At 38.0% G+C, this 15,132-nt stretch overlaps 2 protein-coding genes across 6 annotated transcripts in view; one reads left to right on the forward strand and one right to left on the reverse strand.

Moving 5' to 3' along the window:
* LOC127034772 (uncharacterized) overlaps nt 1-15,132 on the forward strand; it is a 127,732-nt gene that overhangs the window by 35,687 nt on the left and 76,913 nt on the right. The gene's annotated exons all lie outside the window — the stretch shown is intronic.
* RPAP3 (RNA polymerase II associated protein 3) overlaps nt 1-15,132 on the reverse strand; it is a 41,364-nt gene that overhangs the window by 21,821 nt on the left and 4,411 nt on the right. For 3 of the 5 annotated variants that reach the window (XM_050923644.1, XM_050923633.1, XM_050923624.1), the window contains exons 2-7: nt 12,211-12,369; nt 10,129-10,269; nt 7,736-7,858; nt 3,756-3,883; nt 2,417-2,538; nt 1,886-1,956 (exon numbers count right to left, since the gene is read on the reverse strand). In XM_050923644.1, the coding sequence (XP_050779601.1) occupies nt 1,886-1,956; nt 2,417-2,538; nt 3,756-3,883; nt 7,736-7,858; nt 10,129-10,269; nt 12,211-12,363 (738 nt within the window). In that variant the 5' untranslated portion in view covers nt 12,364-12,369. Of the gene's footprint in view, nt 1-1,885; nt 1,957-2,416; nt 2,539-3,755; nt 3,884-7,632; nt 7,859-10,128; nt 10,270-12,210; nt 12,370-13,458; nt 13,562-15,132 lie in introns of those variants that run through there. The other 2 variants (XM_050923654.1, XM_050923662.1) reach the window with 2 other exon arrangements.

Raw genomic sequence — 15,132 nt, forward strand, 5'->3', positions numbered from 1 at the left:
GTGGACTAAGGAACCATATGGACAAGTCTACACACTAGGGTGACCAGACGTCCCAATATTTAGGTGTTTGTCCTGCATCCCGACCGATGTTTTTTTGGTTTATTTTTTGCTTCGATGACAACCCCTTCCTCCCCTCCCCATGTGTCCCGATATTTTCTTCCTCTGATCTAGTCACCCTACTACACACGCAGAATTTTCTTCAACTGGAATATATCACTATTTGTAGTTTAATCAAAACTCTTGGAAAGTATTTTATTTATTTTTATTTATTTATTTCAAAAAAGATACTGGCATTAGAAAAGGTTCAGAGAAGGGCAACTAAAATGATTAGGGGTTCGGAATGGGTCCCATATGAGGAGAGATTAAAGAGGCTAGGACTTTCCAGCTTGGAAAAGAGGAGTCTAAGGGTGGATATGATAGAGGTATATAAAATCATGAGTGATGTGGAGAAAGTGACTAAGGAAAAGTTATTTACTTGTCCCCATAATATAAGAACTAGGAGCCACCAAATGAAATTAATGGGCAGCAGGTTTAAAAAAACAAACAAACAAAAAGGGGTGGGGTGGGTTCTTCTTCACACAGCACGCAGTCAACTCCCTAGCCTTCACAACCTCCTCAGGTAAGACTGTAACAGGGTTTAAAAGATAACTGGATAAATTCATGGAGGTTAAGTCCATTAATGGCTATTAGCCAGGAAGGGTAAGGAATGGTGTCCCTAGCCTCTGTTTGTCAGAGGGTGGTAATGGACAGCAGGAAATAGATCACTTGATTACTACCTGTTAAGTTCATTCCCTCTGGGCAGCTGGCATTGGCCACTGTCAGTAGACAGGATACCGGGCTGGATGGACCTTTGGTTTGACCCAGTACGGCTATTCTTATGTTCTAAGGAAGCTACTTTGTTATAACTTGGACGCATACAATTTCTCACTGTTAGAAATAACATTTAAAGGGACTAGAACTCTTCATTGTGTTGAAGTGTCTACCTACCACATGATTCCATCACAGCATCTCTGTGAAGCACAACTTTGATTTTTGTTAAAATATTTAGCAGAGGGCAGTAAAATTCTGATTCTGATGTTTCAGTTTCTAAAACATGCTTGTAGCTTATTCCCAGCACTGTCTGTACAACAACATCAGCTCCAGCTGGCAAATCATTTTAGAGAAGTCATTACAACGTTTAAAAGGCAAAGATTGGATTTAAAAGTAACTTTTCCAAATGCTTCCAAAATAACAGGTATATTATTTCTGGACTCTGAGTAACTTGTATATACCACAGTTCATTATAATCAATATTCTCCCTCAGTACACTGCTTGCATGGTGGACCTACCCTAGATTTTAATCTACATCAATTTTTGATCTCTTGCCATGCTCACACCCACTCACCACGCATCCCAATTTGTATCATCTACAAAAATTAGTCTGAGGCATAAGCAGAGTGCACTCAAACATACCATCTGCCAGAATTACTCTGTAGCTAACAGAACATGTAAAGTTCTTCCACTTATATTCAGTGCTACTATGTGACTTGTGCTAGACTTATCACAAACACTAAAACCAAAAAACAAACAAACAGATGGGAGGATGAAAATCATTTGAGAAATTAAAAGCAGGTTAGAAACATGACATGGTTGGAATATTGGTATCCGTTTTTTTCACCAAGATTTATATGGGTTAGTCCACTGTAGGCCAACGAGCTAACATTTCACTGGTCAATGCTTATTAATTTGCAAGTAGTAAACTAAAAGTGTTCTTAAACTCTTGGGGGAAAATATGCCATGTACTAAAAGCATAAATATAAAATTAACTAAGGGCTTTTTGGCATCATGAATTGAGTTAAATATAAAAAAGTTTATTGGAATGTTAGCAACGATTCATCTTTCTTACCAGATCGATTTTCTGGAGTTCATTTTTTGCTTCAAAGTTATCTGGATCCAGTTCTAAAACCTTTTCATAATCTAAACAGTAGACAGAAGGACATCAAAATTCTATATTTTTATATAACTATGTTACAGGTGAAATTAGAAACTAGCATATTTAACTATTACCAAAAGGTGAACTAACAGCTTCCGTCAAGTCATTTTGTGGTACTGCAAAAAAAAAAAGGGGGGGGGAGGGGGCTAGCTGGCTTAAGATGTCACAGAGTTTACTATTCTAAGCCATTTAAAATCCAATTATTTCATATACTACTTGTAGCTACTCTTCTTATTTAGACTTACTATCCCTTTTCAACTTAACAGATAAACTCGATCTGGCATCCCGTTTGATTTCTTCTTGAAAATGGAAATTAAGAGTCCTTTATCAAGAGATAAAATCAACCAAACAACAAAAAAAAAAAAATCTACAAAAAGGTTTAGAGTAATAAGTGTATAAAATAGTTTGCATGTATAATAAGGATTTTTTTTTTTTTAAACTAACCTTCTTTGGCCCCCTCAAGATTTTGCAAAGCAAAGCGAGCAGCTCCTCTCCTGGAATAAGCCTTTGTATAATTCTTATTTAGTGCAAGTGCTAAATTGCAGTCAGATTCAGCAACAGAAAACCTACAACAATACTGCAGATTAATTATTTTGAATACATTTAGATTAAAGAAAAACATAAGTATGGCTCCAGATTAAGCTAACAAGATGTATCCGAAGTATGACAGAACATTGGAGAGTCCATTTGGGGAGGGATTCAGTGACATTAATCCTCTAGATAAAGATGACATGTAGAGAAGGTATTCAGCTTTAGTTGTTGACATGAATGCCAACAATTTTAGGTGCACTCTTCCTCAAAGTATTTTCAGCACTATTCTGATGGTAATCCTCTTTGGGAGTAAAAAGGCAAAAAAACAAACAGCTAGCTCTCTCTGCCCCAGGGCCACCTGGGACTTTTCTTGACATCTGGAGGAGGCTAGAGCAACACCTGCTGCCCAGACTGAATTCACAATAAAGAGCCCTGATCATGCTCAGAAATGAGGTTTAGATCTCAGTTGATGTACTTGATAAAGGGAGCAGTAAGGCTTGTCTACATGAACACTTAGATCACAACAAGCTAGGGTGTAAATCAACCCCAGACTAAACTGTTGTGAACTAAGTGCCAGAGCGGACACCGCAGCTGCACACTAAAAGTTGCCTAATGAGCTTTAACCTAGCCCGCTTTGAAATGGGAACTGACTGAAGTGCACTAGGGAACTTTGTGTGTATGCTGCCACATACTAGAAATTCCCATGTGCACTTTAATCTACTCCCAAACAGAGTAGATTAATGCGCACTAGGAAACTTCTAATGAACAGGCTAGTTACACCACACCTTGCTGCAATCTAGCGTTTGTGTAGATGATCCCTAAGAGACAAATATTTTTTTCTTTTCTTTGTTACGATGCACTCCAATATAATAGATGTGCAGGGTCTCTAGACACCACAGAGCCTCAGCAACAGAGAGAAAAGCAATCTCCCTCTGCCAAAAATGGGAAGTCTCGGAAGCACTGTGAAAATTTGAGGCTGTATTAGAGAGCAAAGAAGTGTCTTTACTCAAATATTCTACAACAGGGAGGTTAAGACTTCCAGTCTGAAGCTGTGGAGGCAGACTGAAACTGATAACTTCAGAAAGAGACACACTTTCCATTCTTGCAAATCAAATTCTACCTCCAAAGCTGCAAACAGGCTGAAAATGCACATAAATAGACCTGTGGCTCTCAGCATGATGAATAATATATTTATGACTACAATTCAAAGAAAATTTTTTTCTTTGGAATACTATTTGATAACAAGTCTTACTTTTTCATTCTGAAGAAAGCAGATGCTCTGTTTGTAGGGAGGACTGGATTGTACGGATCAGCATTCATCCCCTTTGTGTAACATTTTATTGCTTCATCATACTTTCCTTGTTGAAAGTACATATTGCCCTGTTTAAAAAAAAATTTAAAAAAGGGCAGCTTGTTGTCAATTTGTCACAGTACAGTCTTTTGCTAAATAAACATTTTGTACTCATTTCAGTCTCTTAATTTTGTGGTGCAAAGAGAACAAGCATTTTAAATGTTGGGTTAAACATTCCAGTTTAAAGTATCTAAACATTGCTATCATTAGTCTGTTACTTAAAAAACATTTCTAAAATGTTTCTCACCTTCCTACAGTCAATTTTTTATTATCCCTATAACAAAAATGGTTTACTTTGTCACACAGCTTGTTAAAAGACTCAGCTTAATACAGATCACTCCTGCTTGCATTTCCATAATTATTAAAATCTCTTCATAGGTTACTAATGAAAACCAAACCAAATATCACAGTATTTTAGTTTTTGAAGAAGGTTTATGATATCATGCTGTAGTACCCTTTGTATTTTCCTTTTATGTTACAAGTTATTCTGAGGCCAGAACATAGGCTTGCCCAAGGACAATTTCGAGCTATTTGGAGAAAGGATGGGAAAAAATAACCTTTTTTTGGAATTGTTTCCACAGTTATGGAAGCAGCTTTCTATCTGCATTCAGAAAAGTCAGTCTGGGTTAGATTTTAAAGCAACATTTAAGACACAATTGAACCACTCTGAATTGAGACATACCCTAAGAGTTGTGTATATTTTCTACATTAATCTGTTTTCTGCCAATAATACTCCAATAATAAATTTACACAGCAACTTAAAACAAAATTTGCAAGAAGAAAAATAGTAGTATGGAAAAGAAGCCGATGTAAAATCTTCTGAGTAACATCTGTCCAACCCATCAGTGAAGATGAACTGTCCCAATCTATAACGGAAGAACAAAATGTCCCACAAATAAAAACAGTGATCATAAGGTTAACTCATAAATGAGAGAGACTAAGATAATACAGGACAAGAGAAATTCAGAAGTAAGAGAAATCCTTGTTTTTTCAGATGGCTGGATCTAGGACAGTTGTGGGAACACAATCTCTAGGAAGGAGGATGACATACGCATCACACTTTTTTACTCTTAACAGCCTGCTGCTGGCTCACAAGATTACCAATTCTGCAAGCTACAGAATGAGTCCAGTGACCAGCTGCTGTATAAGGCAACAGACTCATACAGGTAAGCTGGAAGATCAGAACTGAGTGAATCAAAAATGTATACTTCATAAAAGAAATGGAAAGGTCAGGAGGCTGACAACAGGATATGCAGACTTTCAAGTCCAGCCAAAGTTGATCGTGACAAAGAGTTTTGCATCTCAAATCCTTATGAACAGATAGTCAAATGAAAAAAAAACCTCCCATCAGAATTGGCACCCTTCTTCGAAGTCAACAGAAAGACAAAGGATGAAACCTATGGACAAAGACTGAACTACTCTGACTCCTAGATTTAGCTACTTTGGGTCCAGGATGAGGAATACTGGCAAGGTGGTGTAGGAAGGGAAGACAGAACAGTATGTCCAGGGCTATGCTATATTTAAGATAGGGAGGTTCAGTCTCAACAATCTAGCCCCTTTAACAAGCAGAAAGGGGACTTAAATGCTGTGTGAAGATCAAGAGGGAATCTTCTCACTCAGAAGAATATAATGAATCATGGGCCTTTGGAAAAACGAAGACATCATACATCCTAGCTGAAATTGGAGGAGAGAAAAGAATGGTTACTTAACCAACAGTAATTGTGGGTTCTTTGAGATGTGTTGTCCACCCAGATTCTGCTTCTGGTGTGCATGTCCCATGTATGCGAGATCAGATCCTTTCAGCCGCATCCATTGGGACCACATATATGCCTTAGATACCGTTGTGATGTTCCCACCCACCCAAGGACATCAAAGGACAAATGGGCTCAACGATCCCTCAGAAGAAATCTGATATTGTTTGTCGGCGTTTCTGGAAGTCGGTGCCATTGGTGCTGGGGTCTGCCACAAGATCTTAGCTATTCTAACAAGATTTCATTAACAGCCATGGTAAGGCTACCTGAAGGCATGAAATAGTGCAGGATACCTAGTAATTTGTGTGGCTTTTCCTGTACTACCTCTATTGGAATTTCTAACATATCTGCTGCATGACTTAAAAGCTCTCAGAAGGTCCTGAAATCATCTGTCTAGCTAGGAACAGAAGTGACTGCCTCTCTGGTGAAGAAAAGGAATTGCTGTTGGGAATAAAGTGTTCTTCCGTCTTCAGCTGCTATTCTTCATTGTCATGGTCTAGTTGTTGCAGACTGAGACTGTACTAACTGACCTTGCTGAGTTAATCTGTGGTGGTCTTGTAGGAGAGAAAGATATAACTACCGAGCAGGGGAAGAGTGAGGGTAAGGACAAAACAAGGTGTCCTTGAATGACACAGGGATGGAGGCCCTGGGGTTGAAGCCACAAAGAATTTTCTCCTTAAGTTTCCTGATGTCTGTGCCTATAATCACATTCTTTGGAATCTATCTGGCCAGTAAGGTTTATACAAGGCAGTATGAAATGTATGTGGCGATATCGTCCTGCTATGCTCTGAAGGGCAGGAAGAAAAATGAATATGCTTTCTTTTATGGAGGAGCTCTCTTGTCAGGTGTCCTAATGTCTGCCCACAAGTAAGTGACTGGATTTAACAGGTAAGTTCATCACTACTGTGGCCACATCAGAAGTCGGCAGCAAGGCAGGCTGCTAAATGATGCAGATAACTGGGGTGACTCCAGTAGCCTGGTGACCATAAGACAAATGGGTACCTAAAAAGTCAGTGCTGGAACCACCTGCACTGTGGAGGTGAAGTCTGAATCATGGGCACTGAGGCTCAAGTGTGGCTGTTCCAATGGCAGTACTGAGAGAAGTGAAGACCGTGGTTTCAGATGGCGCCATGAGTTCCTGGTGACTAACTGTACCAAGGCATCGGAGGGACCCAGTCTGGGTTACCAAATGCCTTTTGGCTAAGGGGCATCAGCTCTTGAGTCACGGTAGGTCTTTTGTCTGTCTTTATTGGGCACCATGATGGGTGACCATGTTTGAGCTTGACCCTGAAGTGGCGCTGCTTCCAATCACTTTCAGATAATGACTGGGTAGAGGAATTCTTGTCTGTCCTACCAGAATCAGTAGTCTTAGATTAAGAAAGTGCCTAGGAGCTTGGTGTAGATCCACAGCTCAGCAGGGTGCTCATTCGAATAGACTGAGGAAGCAGGACTCTTTAGCCTTGGGCTCTGAAGAAGCTCTCCTTAGTGCTCTAAAAGCAGAGCTTATGATGGGCCTTGGTGGCTTTGTGCATCCTCTTGGAAAAGGAATAGACTGAACACTTATTAGGATTCTGTCCCTCACCAAGGCAGAAGAAACACCAAAACTGTCCACCATTAAACAACATAGCAGCCTCTCAAGAAGGACAAGTTTTAAATCCCAGGGATTTAGTTTTAGCCATGTCAACTAAGTACCAAATAAACTCCAAATCTAATCTAATTCTTTTTTTTTTAGCCAAATGGTGTAACAATGCAACTATTAACTAACTATACTAATAAACAATTCTAATTATCCTGACAACTAACAGGTCAGTGCACAGAGTATGTGGACACTGAAAGCGTTCTCTCTTGTTAGGAGAAGAAAGAAAGAAGTGAGGGATAACTGGGCCCATCGTGCCCTTTATGTCCTTTCCGGGGGTCAGGGAGTATGAGTGTGGAGAAGGTGGTGCAGTTCAAGTGTATGTAGAGCATGGGTATGGTCCCAACTGACACTGCTGTCTAAAAGAATCTGTTATTGGGCACATGCTCACCAGAAGTGGAATCCATGTGGACAATGACTTGAAGCAGCAGCCAATGTTCAAATGTCTGGGTCACTTGTTTATTTTTTTAAGGGTCATTTAATGCTGCAATAACCTTTTCTTTCTCTGCAAGAGCTTTTTCTGCATCTATATGAATTCCATCTTCTTCAGAGTCCGATTCTGCAGATAAGGAATCATGGGTACTATCTTCTTTATCAAGTTCTTCAAGTATTTTGTCCTAGAAAAACAAAATAAATTCACTTATATAAAAGTTCATTATAATCCATGACTCTACACAAATTATAACTTGATATTAATAAAGGACAAATTAGACATAGGATTTTTAAAAATACATCTGTCAATTATTACAAATCCTACTGACAGTACTTGGTTTTGTCTTTATTTAACTAAGGTTGCGATCTTGCTTAGCCACAGGGGTCCACTTGTGCATTGAGACCTAAGAAAGTATGATTTATAATTTTGTAAGCAGATTTTGAAATATTGACAAAGATAATAAAACAACTTCCTGACAACACACACTAAAAAATAATAAATCTAAGTTATTCTACTTGGACTCTTATAAAATGCACATTGTTATCACAGATGTTGAAACACTGATAATGGTGCTATGGATGGTGCTTAGTAACAGCTGTACATGCAGTACAAAATTGCATACATTTGAAATTATACATCATAAATGTTTGAAATACAGAATTATTTTCTGTGACTAGAATATACCCATACTCCATGAAGTTCACGAAAAACCCTGAACTACCTGAATGTCCATTCGACATCAGGGATTTTAGATTCCTATTCAGGTTTCTCTACTCAAGAAAACATTTAAGCACATGCTTTAGTGCTTTTCTGAATTCAGGCCTTAATGAATTGAACAGCTTTTTGCAGCAGGGCTTGCAATGCATGTTTGGAGACTACTCAACTTGTAATCCGTAATCCAAACTATAACATTTAAATTCACAATGGTATAGGTTTTTCCATGATCATTTTTAAATTTGTAAGTGGCACAGTAAGTCATAATTAAATGGAAAGCTTTCACAGTCAGTTTTGATTATGAAACCGCGATTTGTTCCACAGTATTTCAGTGTATTCACTGCACTTAGTTTTAGTGAATCTCAGTTTACAATTTTGTACGTGGAAAAATTTATTAACATACAAACAAGATGTCTCTCTATACTTACCATGTCTCATTTAGTATACATACAGCCATGCTAAACCCACTATACAGCAAAAAAAAAAGTTCACTTACAGGGAAATATTTGTCATCCCAAAAGCCCATCCCACATCCAATGCTTATTCAAACATTTTAATTGCTGATAACATGGTAAATCTCACAGATTCTACCCTTTTCTGAATGTAAATAAAAGTGGGATGAACTTAGTATCTTAATACTTATTCTACTGAGTATTTTATTTTTCAGATCAGATTAAAGTTTAAGAAGACCTTAAATACGGGACTCCCATCATAAGAAAGTTAATCAGTTATTTTTAAAACATAGCAAATACCTACCTCAAAGCTACAGAAACATTAAAAAAATGTTACTTAAAGTTAATTTTTAAACATAGCCATCCTCAAATCTCCAGCTTCTGTAAGCTGTTATTCCTTGAGTAAACCTAACTGTGTAGCATTAGTCAGACATATCCAATGAGAAATCAGACTAAAATTTATCAGAGGCATCCTATTCGTATCCTGAAGGTTTCCATGGCTTTTAAACACCATGTTGCTTTCACTTCAGGAACCTAGTTAAGAGCACTACACTAGTAAGACTTCAGCTCCAAAAAACTTTCACAGGTTAAATGTGTTTGATTCCAAATAATTAACAGACTGTATGCAGCCTTTACATAACAGCTTAATTCAATACAATTCTTGCATTGGTCTGGATGCTTACAATGTTAATAGCAGCACAAGCAGTATGAGCTCATGAACTCAGGGTCTGGCAGGTACTTCAAGAAACAATTTTCCAAATATTTTGTTTTAAAAACATTCATCACAAAGCTTATTCACACATACTAGTAATAAATGGGGATGCCAAAAATGTTATATTATATATATACACACATACACACACAACCTTTAACCAATACCTCCATAAAGTTGCAATATATTAAATATTTAGCTCACATGCTCTTCTCCTATTCTAAACTACTTCTTGTAGAATTATTTTACATTAAAAAAACCCAACACACTATTTTTAAAACCATTTTTTCTTAAAGACAAAAATTTAGCATATGAGCCAGAGCAGGGCATAATCACTGTGGAATAATTCACACCTAATGTATTTTAAATAAATTATAGTACCCTATTTCACATCTTTTCAAGGACCAAAACGTAAGCTGTTTGGGGCAGGAAGTGTTATTTTCTGTTTTTACAATACCGAGTGCAACTGGGAACCAATCTAGCAGGACTCTAGGCATTAATGCAATACAATATTAAGCACTAGTATCAATTATGCATGACACGAGTTAAGCACACCATATGCCTGGAATAACGTACCACATCAAGCTTTCCCCATGCTTCATAGTCATAAGATTTTATCTTGTTTTTTTTGTTTTCCTCAGTGGTTTTCTTAGAAGGTATTTTAGCTTTGCTCTTCTTCTTTTTCTTATAAGCCTCATTTCGAATTGGTGGTAAATTCTAGGTAGAACAAACCATTATTTCAGTATAGTTTTAACTTAACTTAACAGAGAAATAATTATGAGATTTTTTTTTAAGTTAAGATAAGATAATGTTTACAGTAAAATACTTTTTTTAAAACAAAGAATGATTGAAAACTGCATTTCTTAGAGATGAAGGCAGATTTAAGGTAGTACCACTTTTGTTACTATCAACACATGACTGGCTTTATCTTCTAAGACAAGGGTGACCAGCCTGAGCTGGAGAATTTACCAATGTACATTGCCAAAGAGCCACACTAATACATCAGTAGCCCCTGCATCAGCTCCCCTCCCCCCCAAGCCCGATTCCCAGCACCTCCCGCCCACCGCCAGCTCTGGTGATCAACGCGTCTCCCTCCCTATCAGCTGTTTTGTGGTCTGCAGGAGGCTCTGGGGGGTAGTGAGAGGAGCGAGGGTATAACAGGCGTAAGGGAGGGAAGGGGTGGAGCGGGGGGAATGGCCTGTGGCAGAGCCAGGGGTTGAGCAGGGAGTACCCCCAGCACACTGGAAAGTTGGCCTCTGTAGCTCCAGTCCTGGAGTCGATGCCTATACAAGGAGCTGCATATTAACTTCTGACGAGCCACAGGTGGCGCCGGAGCCACAGGTTGGCCACCTCGTTCTAAGAGAATCTGTAAACTTTAATACTCAAAGTACTTTGAAAAATGAAAATCTCTGTAAATAAATGTATATGAAAGACTTTATCTTCAGAATTGTGACACTGTAGATAGATTCAAGTTTAGTTTTAGATTAGGTTTCCCTGAATCCAAAACATTTTGAAGAAAATGGTTTGTCACCCAGCTTTGCAGCTCTACTCAAATAATGTTCATGCTTATGCTGCTCCACAAGCTGACAAAGATTTTCCATATGGATAATATAAATCTAACAGGATGTGTTAAAATGCAATATCAAAAATACACACATTAAGATGTTTACCATGGTTGAAACTCTTTGTGACTATGTAAAACAAGATTCATTTCATTTTTGGATTTGAATTTCAGACATAAATAGATGTATAACATTTTAGGCCTTGACTACACTGGTGCTTTACAGCACTGCAACCTTCTCGCTCAGGGGTGTGAAAAAAACACCCCCCTGAGTGCTGCAAGATACAGCGCTGTAAAGTGCCAGTGTAAACAGTGCCACAGCGCTGGGAGTGTGGCTTTTTTAAAATTTTAAGTGTAGCCATACCCTTAGATAAAAAGGAAAGAGGAACAAAAAAAACCCCAAACACAGTATATGCATGTTTGACTGGGAAATGTGCCGATTCTATAGATCTCCATGTATTTTCTTTCCTCTGAAACATTAAACATTTTAAAAGTCAGTGGTGTGTTTCATGCCAATATTAAGTATCCATGTTAGCGCAGAGGATGAAACTCTGTCCTCACTGACATCAATGGGAGTTATGCCTTTATTTCAATGGAGCCAGGATTCCACACAAAGTTATTCTGCACAGAAATAAACCATATACCTCCGCATATTTCAGCGGTTGTTAAACTTTTAGTTTTATACTGAAGTATCAGTTTACTTGTAGTCGGCCAAATCCTATTTGCCTTACTTACGCAGGGAGCCCTGTGATACCAATAGGACTTTTCAGAAGAGTACATCAAAGAGGATTTAGCCCAGCATAAGGTAATACTTTAAACATACAGCAAGGTACCACTGCATGTACTTTGATCACACACGTTGCTGGTTTTAAAAAAAAAAAAAGGGGGGGGGGAGGGTTTAGGAGATAATGATCCTTAGTCTTTATGAAATATCTTTGAGCAGCAGCAGTAACGTGTCCCATGACAATTAAAATGAGAATCACTTTAAATATTAATCTGTGCAACGAAAAACAAAACTAAATGATAAATTATTAAACAAATACTACCACTTTTTATAAATAGCTGTGTTAATATTGAGATTGGACTCTTCAATTTACCTCTTCTGGGGCACCACTCTGTTTCCTCAATTCAGAATCCATCTGCTTAACATCTTTTTCCCAGCTTTCTAATTCTCTCACAAAATCATGCAGCTCTTCAGCATTTTGCTTCATTTGCAGCTGTAGTTCTAGTGCTTTATTTGGTGAAGTCATTGTTACCTGTTGAATTTGGGGAAAAATAGGTTTTTGATGAGAACCAAAAGCATTTATTGAAGAAAACTAGTTTCAGTAAAATGAGAAAACAAAATCATGTCTGAACTCGACTGAACTACTTTGCATGCATGACTGATCTTCCCACCGGTATGAGCAAGGCACTGTGAGAAAAAGTAAGGAGACGAGAAGAGAATAAGTTATTAAAATGATAAAAAAGTTATAACTTTTCTGACATACCACAACATTTCAAAAGAAAGAAACAAGTCATGTTTTTCATTATTATGGATAAGGTGTATTGCCTCTTTAAGGAGCAAGTCAAGGATGTATCCAGAAGGTGACAACTACGTGATCTTGTACTAAAGGAAACGTGAATTCAATAATTTTTTAAAACATAAGTCACACCATCTTGTGTGAAAAAAAACCAAGGAAATTGGCTTTTTAAAGTTAACATTTAACAAAAAATCTGCAACTATAAAACGTACTCATTCTATAGATGCTATCTCGTGTCTGTGCACGGGCAGGAAATTTGATCAATATTTTTAGGTAGGTTTAAATATGTACTTTCATTTTAACTACCAGGAAGGGGGACGCTCCCAGAGGTGAACCCGCAGCCATTGGTGGCTGCTGGGGGCCGTGCCTGCGGATGGTCAACATCAGCAAAATGTCTTGCAGCCTGCAATCATATCACCCTGATGGACCACAGGTTGTCCACCACTGCCACCACACCCATGTCAGTTAGCAGCTGGTTTATGCCCTGAAATGTGGTTTTATCACTTACAGAAAAAATAAATAAATATTGTTTACCCTATCCAACATCACTGTGGATGTTCAATATTTTTGAACCCTCCTAAATTCCAAGGTCTCAGTTTGTGGTGATGTAAAACAAATAGTTGATTATTGTTCAACTGCTAAGTATTTATTTTTATCAGTTTTAATTCTGTTTTCTTTACATTTAAATTTATATGCCCTTTGGTCCTGCATTGTGACAGAAGATAAACAGAAATATCCAATTCACTGTCTCTGATTCCAGTCACTAGTTAGTATAAAAATAACAGGGGACATAATGTTAATACAATCTCTTTACTCTTTCCATACCTTCTAGTTTTCAGAGTCCGAGACTCCTATTTCTGGTATATCTGTTTTGAGGCAGAATGACCAGAATTTAACATTAGATAGCCTTATCTAAAACAAAGATAATATTTTCATGATCATTAACCCACATTCTTTATACAGTGTAACTTTTTGCTTGCTTTTTTTTTGACCACTGCTGCACACTGAACAGATGCTCTTCTTGAGCTATCCTGAATGATGCCAAGGTCATTTTCCTAAATTGTTACAATGAATTTAGAACTCAGTGGAACATAGGAATTGTGGCATTGGATTAGCCCATGGTCTCGTATCCTGTCTCCAAAGTGACTAGCACCAGTTGCTTCAGAGGAACTTCAAGAAACCCAGCAATAGACAGATATGGGATAATCTGTCTTCCATGAAGCTCTCATCCTAATCTGTAAAAATTGTTTTAAACCTATACAAATGAAGTTTTATATCCCTTCTTAATTTTTGGTAACCATTAACTATTATAACTTTGGATAGTCTTGCTATCTGTTTAAATATCTTTGAATCCTGCTAATTTCTTGGCCTAAGTGACATCCTGTGTCATTGAGGTCCATAATCTAATTATGTGTTGTGTGAAAAAAAAAAAAAAATCTTAGTACTGATATTTGGCACCCTTCTGTTTCTCTTGTTCTTGCTATTCTATAGCCTGTTCCTTGTGCTTCCTAATATCTTGGTTTTTTGCAAATGGACAGAGGTCTTCATTGAGCTGAGCACACCAATGCTCAGGTCCCTTTCCAGCATTGATTCTGTTAATTTAGAACCCTGTAAAGTGTACTAGCATGCTTAAGAGTTTGGAGGATAGGGGCCTAAGCAAAAAACTTGGAATTCCTTTGCATATTAAAGTCTCTATTCATACCTCTCAACCTGCAGAGGACAATAAGAGATATTAATTAGGGAAGCCTTTAACCAAGTGAACACAGTAAGGGTCCTTTCTGAACAAATTATGATATTTTGGCTTATTATTCCTCAGGCATGTGCTGAAAAGACATGCTGCTAAAATTAATGTGTACAGTTACATGCATAAGGGAAGTGGGGAGGAAAGGATGCTCTATGGTGGACCAGTCACTAGACTGGGAGTGTCATAGACTTTAAGGTCAGACAGGACCATCATGATGATCAGTCTGACCTCCTGCACATAGCAGGTCACAGAACCTCATCCACTCACTGAAATAGACCCCCCCCCCCCCATATTTGGCTGAGTTACTGAAATCCTCAAATCATGGTTTAAAGCAGGGGTAGGCAACCTATGGCATGCGTGCCAAAGGAGGTACGTGAGCTGATTTTCAGTGACACTCACACTGCCTGGGTCTTAGCCACAGGTCTGGGGGGCTCTGCATTTTAATTTAATCTTAAATGAAGCTTCTTAAACATTTTAAAAACCTTATTTACTTTACATACAACAATAGTTTAGTTATATATTATAGACTTATAGAAAGAGACCTTCTAAAAATGTTAAAATGAATTACTGGCATGCAAAACCTTAAATTAGAGTGAATAAAGGAAGACTAGGCACACCATTCCTGAAAGGCTGCCAACCTCTGGTTTAAAGACTTGAAGTTACAGAGAGTTTGCCATTTACACTAGTTTAAACCTGCAAGTGACCTGTACCCCATGCTGCAAAGGAAAGCGAAAACCCCCAGGATCTCTGCTAAT

The sequence above is a fragment of the Gopherus flavomarginatus genome, chromosome 1, assembly GCF_025201925.1.
Source record: "Gopherus flavomarginatus isolate rGopFla2 chromosome 1, rGopFla2.mat.asm, whole genome shotgun sequence".
Classification (NCBI taxonomy): domain Eukaryota; kingdom Metazoa; phylum Chordata; order Testudines; family Testudinidae; genus Gopherus; species Gopherus flavomarginatus.